We start from the raw sequence: 21,476 nt of genomic DNA, 5'->3' as shown, positions 1-21,476 counted from the left end.
AGTATACAAATATTTTCCGTAGAATTTCAGACTTTCAAATACAATGTTCTACACTGGGACAGGACTTCATCCTCTAAATCTTTTCCAAACCAACTCACTGAAAATCCATTATGGTAGATACCATCATTTTAAACAGTTAATGCTGTAAAATGAGGTACTATTTAATGTAAAAATTAACTGCTATACTTAAAGAATCATAATGTCAGCGATCATATGAAAAGCTTTTATTACGCACTCTTTTCTTGCTATTCTTGCTTGAAACAATAATTGTCAAACTTTATTTCTGCTCATACTAATATCCGTTAGTCAACCTACAGAACGACTGTTTGTTAGTTCATGGAAATTCTACAAGAAACAGCTAAACATCATATTCATTGCACTCATTTCCAAGGATCCATTAGAAGATTAAAATACTCACCTAAGCATTTGGGAGGTTCTGACCACTCTCCATTCCTACATATTACAGTCCTGTTTCCGTCCAGTTCATAGTAGGATTGGCACTGGTACTCAACGGTCGAGCCCGGAGGGTACACTGGCAACGGGAACGAGGTAATGTCTCCGTTGTCTATAGGTGGAGGAGGCCCACATTTTCCTTGAGAGTCTAAGGAATATGTTGTTAGATTTATTGAAGCACCAAAGAAAAGCCTCCACAGTTTAAAATAAAGAAAGCAGCATAGTGTGCAGTATTAAAGCTTGTGATATCTAATAACATGAAAGTTACTGAAGAAGTAATCATCACTAAACTGAAGCATATTTTAAAGCCGGTCCTTTCACCCCACATGAAAGGACACATAATACATTAACAAATATGTCTTCTTTGTATTATTCCAGTATTAAAAAATGTTTTCTTAGTGAATATACACTGTGCAGATGGGTCGGTAAGATAAACAAAAAGTTCTGTGTCCTTGTATTGAACGTACAGCAGTGCCTACTGAAGCCCTAGTCATTTTTAATGATTTTCATTTTTATTAGAAAGGAAACATCAGATCCTTTAATAAAAGTCAAGAATTACAAACATGAATAGTGGGAAAGGGAATGCTGGCTTCTTTTTCTGGCCAAGGTGAGGTGGAAACATTCTGCTCATTGCTTCTGCTAAGTAAACACCCTGCATATGATGAACACCAACAGAGGAGACTGTGGAGGACGGAGAGAAGTCACTCTGGTTGGAGACCTTGGGATTCAAGGAAGGACACTGTGTTTCCACTTCGCCCCCTGTGTGTCCTGGACTGGGCACTGAGACTGCAACCCAGGAATATTACCCAGTCAGACAAAAAAAAGTGCTCAAGTAATGCTCACATCTTTCTCTTTAAGTGAAACCACCTAGCAAGACAGAAACACCTTTTCCAACCTGACTCACTACAGAAATATACCGTAGAAGGCAGCTGACAGCCCTTCCCCTGCCTTGATCTGCAGAGGCCAAGTAAGGAGCCTGGACTTCCACCCCCAGGCTGAGGGAACAAGACGCCTCTCTCCGTTCTACTGTCAGTGGAGGCCAAGTGGGAAGCCCAGACTTGCACCCTGCATGGCCATAATGGAGGCCTGATAAATAAAAGATTTCAATAAAGTCCTTAGTCTCAAACAGCAATACTCCAAACGCTCAGGATACAATTGAAAATCACTCAACATAGCAAGGACCAGAAAAGCCTCAAAACAAAAAGGAGAATCGACAGAAGACAACACTGCGATGACACAAATATTGAAATTACTGGACAACAGTTTTTAAAAATCCTACTGAATTTATAGAACTAAAAACCAGAGTAACAGATTTTTTTCTTAAAAAACTAACTGGTTGAACTCTACAATATACTGCAGCTGACAGAAGGATAAATTAACTTGAATATAAACTAATTTTGAAAATAGACTGAAAAAAATGGACAGAGCTTCGTGGACCTCTGGGAAGACAGCAAAAGATTGAAAAGAAAGGGGTTGGAGATCAAAAAAAGTTTAAAATTATGGTTAAAAATTTCCCACATAGGGCATAAGGCATAAATCTACATACTGAAATATCTGAGTGAATTCCAAAGAAAATAAATGCAAAGAAACTTTCATCAAAATACATAAGACATACCAGATCAAACTGCTGGAATCTAAAGAAGAAGAAAAAAAGTCTCAAAAGCAGCTAGATAGATACTATGCAATTCCTATATGGGAAAATGTTCAAACACCAGCAGGGTTCTCATCCATGGCCACAGAGCCAAAAAGAAGTCACAGCATTTTCCCAAGGCTGAAAGAAAAGAGCTGTCAACCTCAAATTCTGTATCCAGTGATGCTATCCTTTAGGATAAAGGGGAGAAATAAAGACATTCCCAGACACAGGAAGACAGAGAATTTGTCTCCAGCAGACCTCTCCTTAAAGAATTGCTAAAGGAAATCTTCAAGTAGAAAGGAAAATATAACAGAAAAGGGATTGAGAATTTAGTAAAAAGACAATGCAATTGACTTTAAAAATAGGGGTAAATATAAGACTATCTTTTCTCTAATGAGTTTGCTAAATTACGTTTGTGCAAAATTGTATCACTTCATATGGTGCTCAATGTATGTGGAGGAATCACTTAAAATATTTATGTTACAAACGTGAGGAGATTAAATGGGTCTAATGGAAGTAAGATTTCCACATTCCACTTGAAGTGGTAAAATGTCTATACCAGTAGGGTGCGATAAGCCTGTATGTATGTGTTAAAACCCAGAACAACCACTAATAAAACAATGCAAAGAGATATGCTCAGAAGTAACACAGAATATCAAAATTAAACTACTTCATCATGTTGAAAAATCCACAGGAAGGACAAGAAAGGAAACGGGGATAAGAAACAGGAACACACACAAAACAAGCACTAAAATTTTTGGCTGCCATGGTCCCTAATATGCTAATAGTTACTTTAAATTAAATGGTCTAAATATAGCAGCTAAAAGCTGAAAATGTCAGGGTGGACACGTGAACAAGACCCAACTATATGCTGTCGACAAGAAATTCATTTCAAACATGAAAACATACGTGGGGTCAAGTGAAAAATTGGAAAAAATACATCCCAGGCAAAAGTTCCTTTGAAAACCACAAGTGGCTGATCTGTTGTTTTCTTGGCTCCCCTTACTTCCTGAACTCTAAACACTGACGGGTCCCAGGACCAAGTTCCCAGACTCTATTTAATGTGCACACTAAGTCCTTGAATAAGCTCAGCCAGTAACATGCCTTTACATACAATCCATATGCTGAAGATGCCCAAATTATATCACGTCCTACGTGAAGCCCCAGGTCCCTATTCCATGTCTCACAGTGGAATTTCGTGTCAAACTGGAATATGTTGGGGTGTCAGAGGTATGTCTGGTATCTTTAACCCATTTATTCTTCAGGATCTTAATACTTAAGATGGGAAATTTCCCATGATTCCAGCTGTTCAAATCTGGTCACATCTTTCACAAAATAAATATGTCACATTACTTATTCAGTCGACAAAAGAACTGGATTTTAACCGCCACTGTTTCATTTGCACTTAAAAATTGTTCCATAAGAACTACTTCCTTATATATATTTATATTAACATATTTTATCCCTAATAAATTCTCTGATATTGGGGGAGTAGGTAAGATACTCTACCTTTGCACTGAGGTGGTTTTGTCCAAGTTCCATTTAAACATGTCACTTCTACGTCCCCAAAAAGGTCATAAGGTTTGAGGCATTCATAACGTACCGTCTCACCAGATTGATATCTAGGCTTCGGGTTTTGTAGAGCAGCATTTTTCACACTGGGTGGATTCACACAGGAAACATCTGAATAGAAAAAAAGAATTATTTCTAACATAACGATCATTTTGAGTAGCAATTCAACTAATGGGATGTCAAATATAATTTCATGGGTAATTTAAAATCAATAGTTAATCCGTCATGAAAGACTGCTAATTTTGATATATTTACAGGTAAGCTTGAGGAAAAGGAGATAGAACAAAATTTGTTGGTATTATTTAAGCTTCCATATCTTTAATCTCTACCCTAGACTTTACATTGAAGTTGAGACACATTTTTTAGTTCAGTGAAAATGAGAGTTTTACAGGCCATCTCTTTCACAGTTTAGTAAAGTAAGTATTATAAATTATATCAATTCAGAAGGAATTTATAAACCTTAAGAAAATCATAAAAGAAGACCACTTGACATCAGATTTTGTTCACAGTCATCTGTTTATGAATTGTAATTTTATCACCTTAGAAAAATAAACACAGTAGGCACTTCTTTAGAGACTTACAGGCTTTGAAGACTGCCATAGCTGAAAGAAGATGATTAATTAAAAGATCCAAACAGAAGACGTGGAAAACTAACAGAAAATAAATGTATAATTTCTGAAAACACAGTTTAATGATATTTTTGTCAAATGCTTAAGGCTACTATGATGACTAATGTATAATTCATCAGTGAGATCCAGGTGAACGTCAAGTACAATAGATTTCAGCTATGGTTCTAAACTGAAATGTGCACAGGATCCCTTGGGAATTGTTACAGCCATTTCTGCTTTGCATCCCAGACTGTTTGATTCAACAGGTCTGAGTGAGCCTATGAGTTTGTGCTTGCATATCTAACAGTTTCCCAGAATATGCTAATGTTGCTATTCCAGGGACCATACATTGAGAATTATTGGTCTCTATGATTAACCACTGAGTATACAATTCCATCCCTTTATGTTAAGGCGTAAACCTTCTTTCACCAGATCTAAATTTTCTAATGATGCTAGAGGCAATTTTCTGTATTATATTACTTAAGACACTGAAGTAAACAAATTTTCAAATTTTGTCAAAGTAACTCTGCATGCTGGTCTTCCTATCCATTTGCTATTAATACACTCTACAGTATTGGATCCATCCAGTTTGTAATATAGTTGACATTTAAAAGTTAGTTTTTCTCCTGACTTATATGATTTCTTCCTCTTGCTTATGAGTACAGCATCTTCAAAGTGGGGCAAGTTAACACAACTCGTGTCTAAAAGAAAAAGAATATGTACTTGTTTAGGACATCTTTAAAAATACATAGTGGCCAATAATCATATTCCAGAAAAATAGGTCTATATCAACCCAATGAATTCTGTACAATATTTTTCTTATAGCTTCAGAAAATAAGTTACAAGTCTTGACTTCATTACATTGAAAGGCTTTACATTCATCAAAACTATAACATGGGAGTGGTGATACTCAAAGAGACTGGTGTATATGTGATGCCTGAGGCCATAATTCCCTCCTTCAAATTCTTTTTCCCCATTACAGGCCACCTACATTATGTATTTGTTTCAATCCTTTTGCTTGTATTGAAATCTGTTACCTTGAATTATGTCAAGTGTCTTAGAAAACTGTATAGTTAGAACGACTGATAAACTAACAGTACAGTGAGTCGTGGTGAGATTGGTGAGCAGAGGGCAGCTGTGACACAGGAAAAGCGCTTAGAGTTCTGCGAGTACACAGCAGAGGATGCTGAGAGCGCACCCAAGATGACGCGAGCTGATGCTATGAAACTTTTCTTATTACTAGGGTTATTAATTCTCTACTAGAGTCCCAAACTTTCCAGAGATAGCTGCTAAATTCTAGCATTACTGCCAAGTTTCATATTTGTACCACTTATGTTCTCAATTAAAGGTATTTATCAGCCTTAGAATAAATTAGATACAGTATACCTATGCATTCTGGTGGATTGGACCATTTTCCTCCTAAACACCTTATAGATGCAGGTCCGTCAGTCCCAAAGCCTTTGACACAGTCGTATGTAACTTCTTCTCCATACTGGTAACTGTCTGATGTGTGAGAGAGAACACCATTCGGAATCGAAGGTGGTGGCGGTTCACAAGGAAGTCCTAGGAAAAATGAAAAAAATGACTTCATGTTTCACAAACTCTGAAATTTAATTTGATGTACTGGTTGTCACATTTGGTGGTTTTAATTGAAAATAAATGATTATATAGGAGCTTCCATCACATCACAGAGAAGATGCACAACCGCTTCCTAAAACCACCATTCTGGTGGGTGCCCAGCTGTCCCCTTGAGCAGGAACTCAAACTGAAAATACCAGTGTAGCTATGAAAGAGACCATCAGTGCTTTTCTAACCAGTTATGAGTAATAAAAGGAAACACACAATTCATCATCATGAGAGAAGTACTCTATGGTGTAAGAAATTAAAAGGGATATTGTAGGAAGAACATAAGAAACTTTCTGAAAACCTGGTGGCAACCCAAACACTGTAACTTATACGAGAAAGTTTCAGGGATATAAGTAGGTTGACCTATATGAATAGGTTTAATTCTACTACACTCCCTATATTAATACAAAACAAAATTTCCAGAATTAAAAGTGATTCTACACTGAACCAAGGAAATTATTAGCAAAGACAGATTTGATTATGAAAAAATTGGTAAAATGTATAAATATGTAAATTATATATTAATATATACATGATATATACATAATTTTATATATTTAGAAATCTAAAGGATTCCGTCTCATGACTTTGATGACAAGTGATTAGTTTTAATGAATTGTGCTCAAAACAGAATTTGGGTTTGCATACTGTTCTCACCTACACACCGAGGTGGAGAACTCCATTTTCCCATGTAGCAGGTTGTCCCATCTTCTTCAGATAACGTGAAACCATCTTCACAAGTATAATTTAACTTGGTGCCATGTGCATAAACCCTGGGTTCCAATATTTCTCCCTTTTCTTCTATAGAGCTGTATGATTGAATGGTTCCATGGTCTATATTAGGTGGTTGAGAACATGAAATTTTCTCTGTATGAAGAATAGAGATCAAATGGTCAAGTGCAAATATGTTTAAACTGAAAAATACAACCAAGTATTTTTGATTTTAAAGTAAAAATAATTTGAACAAATTAAAGAATATAAAAACCAGAGAAATATTCGAATCTTGCAAGATGTAAGTCTTCATAAACTCTATGCTACTATCCCCTTAATCAATATGCCCCTTCATCCTTTTCTGAATTTAGTGTTTATTGAAGTGTAGTTGATGTACAATAGTATATTAGTTTCGGGTGTACTGCATAGTGATTTGATACTTGCATACCTTATGAAATGATCACCAGGATGTCTGCTAACCATCTGTCCCTATACAAAGTTGCTATAATACTATGGCCCATACTCTTCATTCTGTAAAGTACACCCCCTGGCTTCTTTATTACATAACTGGAGGCTTGTACCTCTAACACCCCTGCATCTATTTTGCCACCCCACCACCACCCACCTCTCTTCTGGCAACGAACCATTTGTTTTCTGTGTCTGCACAAGACTGTTTTCCTTTTGTTTTCTTTGCTTTCTCTTTTTAGATTCCACATGTAAGTAAGATCATGTGGCATTTGTCTTTCTCTGACTTACTTCCCTTAGCAGCATACCCCTGAGGTTGTCACAAATGGAAAGATTTCATTTTTTTATGGCTGAATAAAGGTCATATATATAAAAAACATCTTCTTTATCTTCTTGTCTGTCAAAGGATACTTAGCTTCCAAACCTTGGCAATTTTTGGCAACGTTGCAGTAAACATTGGATTGTGTATCTGTTTTCAATTTAGTGTTTTTGGTTCCCTCAAATAAATACCCAGACACTAAATTGCTGGATCATATGGCAGTTCTTTTTTTAATTTTTAAAGGAAACTCCATACTCTTTTCCATAGTGACTGCCCCAGTTTACAATATCATCAAGCGTTTGCACAAAGACTCACTTTTCTCCACATCCTGCCAACACTTGCTATTTGTTGTCTTTTTGATGATAGCCATTGTGATAGGTTTGGGGCGATACGTCATTGTGGTTGTGATAAGCATTTCCCTGATGATTAACGATGCTGACCATCTTTTCATGTGTCTGTTGGCCATCTGTATGTCTTCTCTGAAAAAACATGTCTGTTCAGATCCTCTGCTAGTTTTCTTATTTGAGTTGAGTTGCGTGAGTTCTTTGTGTTGAGTTGTATGAGTTCTTTGTGTATTTTGAATATTAACCCCTTATCAGATATCTCCTTAGCAAATATCTTCCCCCATTCAGTAGGCTGTTTTTTCATTTTATTGATAGTTTCCTTTGCTGTGCAAAAGCTTTTTAGGTTGATGTAGTCCAATTTGCTTGTTTTTGTTTCTGTTTTCCTCTCCTGAGGAGACACATCCAAAATTATATGTAGTCTTCTCATTTTGTATAGCAGCATTTTCCACACTGGGTGGATTCACACAGGGAACATCTCCATAGAAAGAAAAAAAGTCTCTAACATAATGATCATTTTGACTAACACTTCAACAAATGGGATGTTATTGTTGCATATGCATCACTGTTAATTTTTTGAACAGAGGCATTGCCATGTGTCTGCGATAAGAGTGTTGCTCCTACATTCTGAAAGACATCAGAGTCAGAATTACATTAAAGAATGTGGGCTGCATCTCCCTCCTTTGGGAGAAAATTTTTTTAAATTGACTATAGTGTATAAGATAATCTCTCACATTTCCATCTAATGCCCTTAGTTTACAGAAAAGCGACACAGTTTTACTAGTGACAGATCAGAAATTGACAGGTGTTGCCAGTCAACTGAAGGCGAGTTGCTTATCAGATGGAGCTGGCCTACCACCTTGTGGCCATACGTGCAAGAACACAACTGTTTCAGAAACCTGGCTGTGAAGGAGCCTGGGAAGAGCCAGGGCAACTTCAGCCAAGTCTTTCAGTCACATCAAAAGAGCATGAAACTCATACAGACAGAAGACAGGTGGCTTATTTCCTTAAAGCACAAGAAGCTCACGTTACAACCCCTACTCGTCTGTACCAGGAGCTTCTGTTTCCACAACTGGCATCAAGGAGCCTGTGAAACACAGCATCTACCTGAGTTGTTCCCAGCACGGGCTGCAGAGCTCACTCGAGGGGTTTGTGAGAAGCAAAGACCCCAGACCCTGCCCTGAGCCCTCCCCAGGAGGGATGCTGCAGCTGGGCCCTCGAATGGCTGGTTTCAGCTGCAGTCAGGGAGCAAACGCCACAGAGCTCAACCCGATTCAGTAGGGCGAGTGGCGATTTTAATTGAATGTCCTCAAAAACACCCAAGTTATTTTGTTCAAAAACAAACCAACCAACCTCCTACACTACGGCCGTCATATGGAGATTCTAACACACCAACACTATCCAATTAAAAAAAATGTTTAGAAGATTAAATGAAACCCCAAATTTCATTTAAATTTTTTCCTCAGACAGTTTACCCAATAACCCTGCTCCACAAAACATATCCCAACTGACAGTCTCCTGACCTTCATTCCTTTTTAGGCCTAGATTCATGAATCCTGTAGATTCATTTTTATACTAATAGTGAATTTCTCTCTCTCTTTGGCAAATATAACACTTTACCTAGTAAAGCTCTGTGGTTCTTGAGCTGTTACCTTTGTACATAAAACCTGTGTGACATGCAGTTTTCTGTACTTAGCCCCAGAAATTCACGTTAGTAATTCTGCAGTGGTGAGTAGAAATCTCCCTTAATTAACAAGCAGTCCAGACAAGTCTGATGCAAGTGGTTGCCCTCATCTCAGACAAATGCTGTTTGTCACTGTGACATGCTCATTCACCAAGGGTGGGGGAGGTGTTTCACTCAAGGGATATTCTAATATTTCTTTTCCACTACAGTGGTTTTCCAAAGGTGGTCCCTGGACCCAGTAGCTCAGGCATCACCTGGGACTTCTTAGAAATGCAAACTGTAGCCCTAGTCTATGCCTAAGGCCTGAGAAAGTCTGGGGGTGGAGCCCCAAAAGCAGGTTAGCCAGCCCTCCAGGTGGTTCTGATGCACTCTTAAGTCTGACAAGCACTTGTCTCCTCAGAGAACCCCAGACCCTTAGGGGCTGTTCGATGAAGCATCTTCTTGTTCTTCGAATTTTCCCCTCATCCTCCTGACAGACGTGTTCAGGGAAGAATCATGCCCCATGCCTATAACAGTATAAGGGAAAGTGCATGGCATTTCAAACCACAAGACCTGGATGGGATCTCAGTTGTCAACTGCCAGGACTAAAACCATGCATAAATGTTTTTATCCCCTAAGCATATTTCCTCATTAAAAATTGGGAGGAGAACATTTATCCGGAACACAGAGTCAAGACCTCTACCTGAAGCTGTCTCATTTGAGCACCCTGCACAGCTGCCGTTGGCACGACTTCCAGGTTACAGATGAGAAAAGAGACACAAAGAAGACTCAGGATGTGAACCTGCCTGCTGCCTTGCCTAGCCCTGACCCATCGGACACAGACCCTTTGACAGTGTTGCCTTCTCTGCAAATGTGGTCAACGCTTCCATGAGTTTGTTGTGAGGATTAAATAAGGCAACAGAGTTTAAAAGAACTTGTAAAAAATAAACATCATGTTTGTATGTATTATCTTAATGGTTTGGTGTGTTGAGTGGAATCAGCACTCAAACCTGAATCTGAGGGAAAGCAACACCTAATAAAAGTTTTGTTTTAAAGCAGAAACCATAAACCATCAGACACAGATGGTTTTAAAAAATAAGACTGTGAAATTTTACACTATAAAAGTGTAAATTATAAAAAAAAACTTTAGTTCCACAAAACTAAAAAAGAACAAGTAGAAGTATTATGTAGATAGAAAAAACTATATATCTTTCCATGAAAAGAAAAGCAAGCATTTATAAAATAGAGGAGAAGGGCAGGTACTTAAGTGGAACTGAACCACTGATTATGCACAAGTCAATGGACCTCAGGTTAGAGCCTCTTCTCACAGCCTTGTGAAGTGATTATTTAGATAAGGAGTGAGACTCCCTCATCTAATGTTTGTGTTTTTGCCACAAAGACTTTCAGAGGCTCTATTCAATGGAAAGAGGACAGCAGTCAAAATAACAACTTAAATTCCCTGGCTTTTGGTTACAGAAATGGGAGCATTACTGTGGCCAATGCAATGCAGACAAGCTACCTAGAAAGTTCTTTAAAAAAAAATTCATGAAATTAAATCAGATCCACCATTAAAACTATACTACCACAAAAGAAAAAAATATATTAAAACACTAAAGTCTGCATACTTACTGAAAATAACCATGAAGAGGTATTCTTGGCTTTGTTACTACAGACATTTAGGCAAAACAAATCTCACTATTTCTCCAGAATAGGTAGTTATTTAAATGGATTAAATATTCCAATCAAAAGACATAGATACAGAAAAAGGGCCTATGTATATCCTGTCTAAAGAGACCCACTTCAGAGCTAGAGACACATGCAGGATGAAATTGAGGGGATGGAAAAAAGTACTATATTCAAATGGAAACCTAAAGAAATCTGCAGTGGCAATATGTATATAACAGACAAAATAGATTTTAAAATAAAGACTGTTACAAGAGACAAAGAACACTACATAATGCTCAAAGGATCAATCCAAGAAGAAGATACAATTGTAAATATATATACATCCAACATGGGAGCACCTTAATGTATAAGGCAATTGTTAACAGACATAAAAGGAGAAATCGACAATAACACGATAATAGTGGGGGAACTTAACACCCCACTTACATAAATAGACAAATCATTCAGACAGAAACTCAATAAAGAAATGCAGGACCAAATTACACATGAGGCCAGATGTGTTAATTGATATCTACAGAGCATTCCATCCAAAAGCAAGAGAATACCCATTCTTCTCAAGTGCACATGGAATATTCTCCAGAAGCGATCACATGTTGGCCCACAAAGCAAGCCTCAGTAAATTTAAGACCACTGAAATTGTACGAAGCATCTTTTCCAACCACAATGCTATGAGGTTAAAAATCAACTACAAGAAAAAAACTGGCAACACTGCAAACACACGGACACAAAGCAGTATACTACCAAACAACAGGTGGATCTGCAGACATCAAAGAGGAGATCAAAAAAATACATTGAGATAAATGAAAAGACAAGGATCCAAAACCTCTGGGATGCAGCAAAAGTAGTTCTATGACAGAAGTTTATAGCAATAGAAGCCTAGCTGAGGAAACAAGAAAAATCTCAAGTTAACAAACTAACATTATTCTTAAAACAGCTAGGAAAAGAAGAACAAACAAAGCCAAAGTTAGTAGAAGAAAGGAAATCATAAAGATCAAAACAGAAATAAATGAGACTAAAAAAAAAAAAGAAAGAAAAAAATCAATGAAACTAAAAGCTAGTTCTTTGAGAAGATAAACAAAATTGATAAACCATTAGTCATACTCATCAAGAAAAAAAGGGAAAGGGCCCAAATTAATGAAGTCAGAAAGAAAAAAGAAGTTACAGCCAACATCACAGAAATACAGGGGATCATAAGAGGGTGCTATGAGCCACCATATGCCAACCAAAAGGACAATGTAGAAGACATAGACAATTTCTAAGAAAGACACAGTTTGCCAAGACTGACTCAGGAAGAAATAGAAAATATGAACAGGCCAGTTACCAGTACTGACATTGACTCAGTTATTATAAAACTCCCAACAAACCAAAGTCCAGGACCAGATGGCTTCAGAGGTGAATTGTCCCAAACATTTAGTGAAGCATTAACATCTATCCTTCTGAAACTACTACACAAAATTGCAGCGAAAGGAACACTTCTGAACTCCTTTTATGAGTCACGATAGATACCAAAGGCAGACAAGGATATCATAAAAAGTGAAAATTACAGGCCAATATCTTATGACTATAGCTGCAAAAATCCTCAACAAAACTAGCAAATCGACTCCAACAATGCATTAAAAGGCTCATAGGCCATGATCAAGTGGGATTTATTCCAGGGATGAAGGACTTTTCAGTATCCACAAACCTATCAATGTGATACAACACAGTAACAGATTATGGAATAAAAAGCATATGATCATCTCAGTAGATGCAGAAAAAGCTTTTAATAAAATTCAAATATATGATAAGAATTCTCTGGGAAGTGGGCATAGACGGACCATACCTCAACATAATAAAGGCCATATATGACAAACCCACAGCTAACATCATACTTAATGGTGAAAAGCTGAAAGCATTTCCTCTAAGATCAGGAACAAGACAAGGATGCCTACTCTCGCCACTGTTGTTCAACATAGTCCTAGCCACAGCAATCAGAGAAGAAAAAGAAAAAAAGAGAATCCAAATAGGAAAAGAAGAAGTAACACTGTCACTGTTCATGGATGACATGATACTATACGTAGAACACCCTAAAGAAGTGATCAAAAAACGACTAGAGCTCATCAATGAATTTGGTAAAGTTGTAGGATACCAAGTTAATGCACAGAAATCAGTTTCATTTCTATACACTAACAATACAATTCCAGAAAAGGAAATTAAGGAAACAATCCCATTTATGATCTCACCAGAAAAAACAAAATACCTGGGAATAAACCTACCCAAGGAGGCAAAGGACCTGTAAACTGATGAGACAAATTGAAGATGATATTAACAGATGGAAAGATATACCATGTTCTTGGATTGCAAGGATCACTATTGTTAAAATGGCCATACTACCCAAGGCAATGTATAGAGTCAATGCAATCGGTATCAAATTGCCAATGATATTTTTCACAGAGCTGGAACAAAAAAAAGTTAAAATTTGTATAGAAACACAAAAGATGCCAAATAGCAAAAACATTCTTGGAAAAGGAGAGTAGATCAGGGGGAAATACACTCCCTGACTTCAGTCTGTACTACAAAGCTGCAGTAATGAAAACAGTATGGTACTGGCCCCAAAACAGACAAATTGATCAATGGAACGTGATAGAAAGTGCAGAAATAAACCAACGCACATATGGTCAATTAATCTACCATAAAAGAGGCAAGAATATACAATAGAGAAGACAGTCTCTTCAACAAGTGGTCCCGGGAAAACTGGACAGCTACCTGTAAAGGGCTGAATTTAGAATATTCTCTAATACCATATACAAAACTAAAGTCAAAATGGATTAAAGACCTAAATGTAAGACAAGCTACTATAAAACTCCTGGAAGAAAACATAGAACATTCTCTGACATAAATCGCAGCAATATTTTTTTTCAAACCATCACCCAGTGTAATGGAAATAAAAGGAAAAATAAACAAGTGGGATCTAATTAAACTTAAAAGCTTTTGAAAACCTAAGGATACAAGCAACAAATCAAAAAGACAGCCCACAGAATGGGAGAAAATATTTGCAAATAACACAACTGACAAGGGACTAATTTCCAAAATATACAAAGAGCTCTTACACCTCAATATCAAAATAAAATAAAACAAGCAACCCAATCAAAATATGGGCAAAGGATCTAAACAGACATCTCTCCAAAGAAGACATCCAGATGGCCAACAAGCACATGAAAAGGAGCTCAACATCACTAATACTTAAGAGAAATGCAAATCAAAACTATAATGGGGTATCACCTCACACCAGTCAGAATGGCCATCATTCAAAAGTCCACAAATGATAAAAGCTGGAGAGGGTGTAGAGCAAAAGGAACCCTCCTACACTACTGCTGGGAATGTAAGTTGGTGAAGCCACTATGGAGGACAGTATGTAGGTTTTTAAAAATCTAAAACAACTTACTATATGACCCAGAAATCCCACGCCTGGGTATATATCTGAAAGAAGATATCATTTGAAAAGACACGTGCACCCCAATGTTCACAGTAGCACTATTTACAACAGCCAAGACGTGGAAACAACCGAAGTGTCCATTGACAGATGACTGGATAAAGAATATGTGGTACACACACACACACACACACACACACAATGGAATACTACTCAGCCATAAAAGTATAAAATAATGCCATTTGCAGCAACATGGATGGACGTGGAGATCGTCATTCTAAATGAAGAAGTCAAAGAGAAAGAAAATACCAGATGATATCACTTATATCTGGAATCTAAAAAAAAAAGACACAAATGAACTTATCTACAAAACAGAAACAGACTCACAGAACAAACTTATGGTTACGAGGAAGTAAATGGGGTGGGAAAGGTAAAATTAGGGGTTCATAATTGGCACCTCTTGGGGAGTGATGAAAATTTTAGCTGTCTTGATTATGGTAGTGGTTTCATGGGTGTACACATCTAATAAAATCATCATATTGCACATCTGAAATGTGTGTACTTTACTGTACAGGAATCATACTACAATAAAAGTGTTAACTGCCCCCTCCCCAAAAGAAATTCTTCCTAATTTTCTATAGCTTTCTTCATCAAATAATAAAGATCTTTATGTAAATAAAGAAGACATTCAAGTGACCTGAAGCCACATGAAAATGTGCTCAACATGACCCATCATCAAGGATACGCAATCTATAATGAGAAGCAAACACTGCTCCACAGCCATCAGAATGGCGAAAACCGAAAGACTTGCAACGCTTAAAGTTGCTGAGGAGGTGGAAGAATTAGAACTCTCACACATTGCTGGTGATCATTCAAAATACTAGTCCAAAGACATGGAAGAACTTTGTAGCAATGTCTTGTATAGTTAGCCCTGCTGCTAGTTTGTTATCCAGCAATTTCACTTCAGATATTCACTCAAGAAAATTGGAATGTATTTCCCCGGCACCCACTAAAAGGCTTAAACAAGACTGTCTACGGCAGGCTTATTCACAAGCAGAAAAAACAACCGAAATTAACACCAACAGGAGCATGAATAAGCAGACTGTGATATATTAATATTAAAACAAAGGAATGCTCTTTTAAAAAATAAATGAATTACTGATACATTCAACTACATCTATGAATTTTTAAAACATAAATTTTGTTGAGTGAAATGTGTCAGACACAAAGAGTACATATTGTTTAATTCCATATATATGTCCATACACATGTGTAGATATTGCTTAATGGGAGTTCCACAAGTTCCTTCATGATTTATTTTGTTTTCCGCTTGTTAAAATGTATACTTGGCATACAGTAATATTTAAACTGTAACCAGCAGTTCAATTTTCTTTTTCTACCTAGCAAATAAACATAAACAGAAAATCCTTCTTTTCTCCATTTCACTGCACCCCAGAGCATGCCACAGCTGGATTATGGTAATATTCTCCTAACTGGCCTTCCCCTCTCTTCTTGGACATCTGGATCCATTTTCTAAAGAGTAGCCATAGTGATCTTGTTTCACACTCACTTTCTGTCATTTCCCTGCTTAAAACCTCTAAGAGGTTTCTTTTTCTTTTACTTTTTTAAAAACATCTTTTACTTTTTAATTGAAGTAGAGTCAGTTACAATGTGGCAACTTCTGGTGGATGGTTCAATGTCCCAGTCATGCATATACATACATATATTCATTTTCATAAAAGGTTATTACAAGATATTGAATATAGTTCCCTGTGCTATACAGAAGAAATTTGTTTTTAATCTACTTTTATATATAGTGGGTAACGTTTGGAAAGCTCAAACTCTCAAAGTTGATCTCTCCCCACCCCCTTTCCCCCTGGTAACCAAAAAATTGTTTACTAGGTCTGCAAATCTCTTTCTGTTTTGTAGATGGGTTCATTAGTGTCCTCTTTTTATTCTTTGTTTAGATTCTACATGTGAGTAATATCATATTTTTCTTTCTCTTTCTGGCTTACATCACTTAGAATGACAATCTCTAGGTCCATCCATGTTGCTGCAAATGGCATTATTTTATTATTTTTTATGGGAGATTAGTATTTTATTGTATAAATATACCACAACGTCTTTATCCAGTCATCTGTTGTTGGACATTTAGGTTGTGTCCATGTCTTGGCTATTGTGAATAGTGCTGCTATGAACGTTGGGGTGCGTGTATGTTTAAAAAGTAGAGTTCTCTCTGGATATATGCCCAAAAGTGGGATTGCTGGATCATGTGGTAAGCCTATTTTTAGTTTTTTGAGGAATCTCCGTAGTGTTCTCCATAGCAGCTGCACCAAACTACATGCCCAGCAGCAGTGTGGGAGGGGTCCCTTTTCTCCACAGCCTCTCCAGCATTGATCGTTTGTGGACTTTTGAATGATGGCCATTCTGACTGGGGTGATGTGATGTCTCATTGTAGTTTTGATTTGCATTTCTGTAATAATTAGGAATATTGAGCATTTTTTTTTCAAGTGCCTGTTGGCCATTTGTATGTCTTCATTAGAGAATTGCTTGTTTAGGTCCTCTGGCCATTTTTGGATTGGGTTTTGGTTTTTTGTTGTTAAGCTGTATGAGCTGTTTGTATATTGTGGAGGTTTAACCGTTGTCAGTCACAACATTTGCAAATATTTTCTCCCATTCCATAGACTGTCTTTCTGTTTTGCTTATGGTTTCTAATTGAACGTGGACTAAAATCCAAAATCTTGACCATGGCCCTAAAATTCCTGAATTATTTACTCAACACTTTGCCTCATCATGAGCCACAATGGTCTCCTTGATTTTCTTCAGAGAATACAGGCTTGTGGTGCATTAAGGCCATTTATGGGACTCCTCCTCTGCAGATGTCAACCCTAAGGTTGGGGGAGATTCCTAAACAATCTTACACGAAATATGCCCACCACCTCCAGTCATGTTCTTAATATTATCTTTTATAATGTGCGTGATTCATAATTTTCAGTCGTCAATTTCTTCTTCTTTTTTTTTTTACCATTATTGTTATTTTTACTGTCACTCTCTCACTTGACATTATATAGCCTGTGAATAAAGAGACACTGACTCTTGGAGAGGATTGATTTCCAACACTTACGAAAGTGCTCGGTGTGTAAAAGGTGCACAGAAAATATGGACTAGATGATTTGGTGATGCGTGCAGACACCCTGAGGACGAGAACAGAGCTTGTTCTGAGCAGCTTTGACTGTGCTTTAGGAATCTTACTCCCAGGGTTCCCAAGCCTCTTATTCACTGAAGTAAAATTTAAGTAACATTGAAGCAAAAATATGAGAAATTCCCAGTCAACTTCAACACCAATATATTCTTATTTCTAATATGTTCATATGAAAGAGCTTTCCATATTTTAAACTACAAACTGTAAGTCTAAATTTCAGAATTATGCGGTTGTAACGATGTGGAAATTATTGATACTTTTGTGCTGATCTTTGAAATTTAGCATTTACCAAAAAAAAGATAAGTGCCAAGTACACTTGTTTGCTAAGCCATATGATTTTGCAAATGTGATGTTTTCACTATCTCTATGACAAATTTAACTTATCATGTTATGTCAGCAGATCTTACACAGTTTTACTATAAACATTAACTTTGTGCTGCTTAAACATAGAAGTGTCTTTTAAAGTTTTCCACTGTGTTTTTGCTAGTGTTTTCTATCATTACCTACATTTAATTTATGCAAGCAGAGAAAGTAATTCTTAAAGGATGATCCAAAGATTTGCATGTCTACTTAGACACAGTTGGACCCCTGAAACTAAAAAGGTTATGACAGTAGCAAATAGCATTACTTCACATATTTAATACTGTTATTTCTCCATAAGATGAGAAGAATGAGGGATCGCAGAGGACAGTGTTTTACTTACGGACACGACTGCATTTAGGAGGGAGGGACCAGCCACTTTCTGTACAGGTGATGCCTCTCTGATTATTTGGAAGACTGTAGCCGGTGTCACAGACAATTTGTACAGAGTCACCCTCCTGGTGTATTTGTCCTGAAGATGCAGAATGACCATTTTCCACCCAAGGGAAAAAGCACTGTCCTAAAACCCAAAAGGTGACTGATAGAGATGTTGCATTGAAAGAGTATTACATTTTTCATACTTCGAAAGAGAAAACAAGTGCAAAAGTTGGTTTCATAAAAATAAGGCCATGCATGTCAAAATTAATATGCAATATCATTAAGTATTATTTGCATATATAAGAAACATTTTACATCTAAAAATTACTTTCCACAAATATCTTCTTATAAAGGGGAATGGCATATGTCATCTTTGCTGGTCCCCCCAGTACCTGCCACCATGACTGTCTAGACTCTGTGGTGCCTTCAGGCACACCCTCTCCACTGACTGACTACACTGAGCGGTTCATCTGGATAAGGATGGGGGTGTTTACTCACTGAGACACTTTGGAGTTGGGGACCATCCTTTCTCTGTACAGGCTATTAGACTCCAGGGTGATTGTGAAGGAGACACAAATTTGTGATCACAGGTGTAGTAGAAATATTTCCCCATGTCAACGGGAAAAGTTTCTTTGTATTTGTTTTCATCGTATATGTTTCCATGTTTTATCTCTGGAAAATCGCAAGTTCTCCCTTGAGAAAAAAAACGGTAATCTACATTAATAAATATGGAACACACGTTACTAATCCCACTGATGAATTTATTATTCTACTCAGTTTAATTATTGCACTGTATCAGTGAGCAGAGATTGGGACAGCCTGTAGTTAGGAGTAGAAAGATACGTGAGGGGTTCCTGATGTTTAAGTTCTTTGGAAATATTTCCAAGATGAGAATCACCCAGAAAAATGTAAACACCGAGCAAGAGGATAAAAGTGGTTGTATCGACTAAACCTCCCAGATGTAGGAAGTTTGCTTCTGGCCGGATGGCAGGACTGTCTGTGGCTCTGTGTCCCGTCTTGCGCCTCTCCTTCCTGTGTCCACCACAGATGTCCCCTCAGCATCCCAGCGCTTTCTAGCCCTCTCCTCCCAGGCCGGGTCACATGCTGCGTGGGCTACCTGTGTGAACAACTACATGTGCACGTGTGAATATACACATGTATTCAGGCATTTATGTTTAGTCATACATGTATCTATGGCTGTGTGTAATATTTTCGGTGAAACAGTGAAGATAATTGGAATATTAAATATATTTCCTAAAGGAAAAAATTAGCAACAGAGTATCCCAAGACATATTACTAAATGCTGACGAGTGTCTTCTGAAAGTACCTATGTAAGAATTTAAATATACTTGAGTGGAAAACAGGAAAATAATTTTTGATTATTACTCTACATTTAAAAAATGTAGGATTGTGTTTATTTACTAAGGCTGCCGTAACACAGCGCTATCAACAGGGCGCCTTAAATAACAAACATTTACTTTCTCACAATTCTAGTGGCCAGTGGTGCAAGATTGAGGTATGAAAAGGTTTGGTTCCTTCTGTGGCCTCTCTCTTGGCTTCTCCCTGTGTCTCCACATGGGCTTCCCTCTCTCTGTCTGTGTCCCGATCTCCCCCCCTCAGACCAACACTAGAGTTATTGACCCAGAGCCCACCCCAATAACCTCATTTTGACTTAATTACCTTTGTAAACAACGTACCTCCCTTTATAGTGACATTCTGAGGTCCTGGGAGTTAGGACTTCAACATACGAATTTTAGAGGACAGAATTCAACCTGTGCCCGCTAAATACACAAAGATGTTTCTACTTACACAACAGTGTGCTTCTACAGGGCGGATTCCTCGCTCTGTTGAGAAGCATTGCTACAACACAAACTCACAGGGCATTTAGCTCAAAGACTCCTTTTAGAAAGAGCTCACGGAAGGAGAAGAGTTTACACTGGACAGGAATCTTTGTTATGTTGTTCTTATTGCTGTTGCTAGTGAAGGAAGTTGCCCCAGTAGAGACTTAAATAACATGCAAAGCCAACCATGCAGCAAATTATTGAAGTGAATTCTTTTTGTAAGTTAAGGAATGAAGCATCGTGATTCACCTTGAGTTCATAAATGGTGCAATGAGGAATCCTAAAGCGTATCAGAGGTTTTGTTTACAGTAACTTGGAAAGGAGATTTGTTTTTTATTTTGAATGAAGTAAGACAGTAAAAAGATATTGTAATGAAGGATTTATAAAATGTTTAAAAGAAGGAGAAAACATAATTACGTTAAGAAAATCTTAAAGATTGTATATATTTATAAAAAGAGCTTTTAGAAGTAATACCTAGAAATACATTCCTTTTAATTTAAAAGTAAGTTAAAGACTCTACAATTCTATTTCTTATGTCTAAAATATAATTATTTAATCTACAACAATTGCATTCAGATAAATTAATATAGACTACTTCACTATAAACGTGAAAACACTTTAGTGAACAATGTCCTAGGGTTAATGCTCTAAAAATTATTTACTGAAATATTAAATCGATCATGATATTAATGACTTAAGTTGTATTAAGGTATAATTAGCATAGTGAACTGAATATATTTGAAATGTTTGATTTAATGAATTTTGCCCTATGAATCCATGAAACCATCACCATGTGCAAGACCATAAAGATACCCATTGCTCCCAAAGTCTTCCTTGCATTAAAAATAAGAACCCTTCATTCATTTTGAAGTCAGAAGGTTCCTAATGTTGTGTGAGCACATTCACTTCGTAATCAGTGTTGAGAGTCTTTTTGATGTAGAAGTCAAAAACCAGAGAAAGCATAATTCCTTTTTCCCTTGGAAGAGTATGAGATAATTTTCCTCTCTAAGGTTACAGTTTGTAAAGATGACACAATACAGTCAATTCCTACTGGTCTATTATTGAAATACAGAGACATGTGAGAGTAGATAAAGCATGAAGTTACGTTTAAAAAGCAAACTGAGGGTTCAGCTCTGTTTTCAACTTACTTTGTCCGTGAGCAGAGGAAAGCCACAGGGGGAGGATGACAGTGGTTAGTAGCAGCAT

The 21,476-nt window shown here is 37.1% G+C and overlaps 1 protein-coding gene across 3 annotated transcripts in view; it reads right to left on the bottom strand.

Moving 5' to 3' along the window:
- The window catches only part of LOC140688796 (complement factor H-related protein 1-like), a 21,713-nt gene extending 237 nt beyond the window's left edge, over window positions 1–21,476 (bottom strand). Inside the window, exons 1-6 of one of the 3 annotated variants that reach the window (XM_072948752.1) lie at window positions 21,415–21,476; window positions 18,928–19,118; window positions 18,395–18,571; window positions 6,550–6,759; window positions 3,596–3,769; window positions 419–601 (exon numbers count right to left, since the gene is read on the bottom strand). In XM_072948752.1, the coding sequence (XP_072804853.1) occupies window positions 419–601; window positions 3,596–3,769; window positions 6,550–6,759; window positions 18,395–18,571; window positions 18,928–19,118; window positions 21,415–21,476 (997 nt within the window). The remainder of the gene's footprint in view (window positions 1–418; window positions 602–3,595; window positions 3,770–6,549; window positions 6,760–18,394; window positions 18,572–18,927; window positions 19,119–21,414) is intronic. The other 2 variants (XM_072948753.1, XM_072948754.1) reach the window with 2 other exon arrangements.

The sequence above is a fragment of the Vicugna pacos genome, chromosome 23, assembly GCF_048564905.1.
Source record: "Vicugna pacos chromosome 23, VicPac4, whole genome shotgun sequence".
Taxonomy (NCBI): Eukaryota; Metazoa; Chordata; class Mammalia; order Artiodactyla; family Camelidae; genus Vicugna; species Vicugna pacos.
Note: the sequence above shows the minus strand (reverse complement) of the source record. Positions and strands in the feature narration are given on the sequence as shown.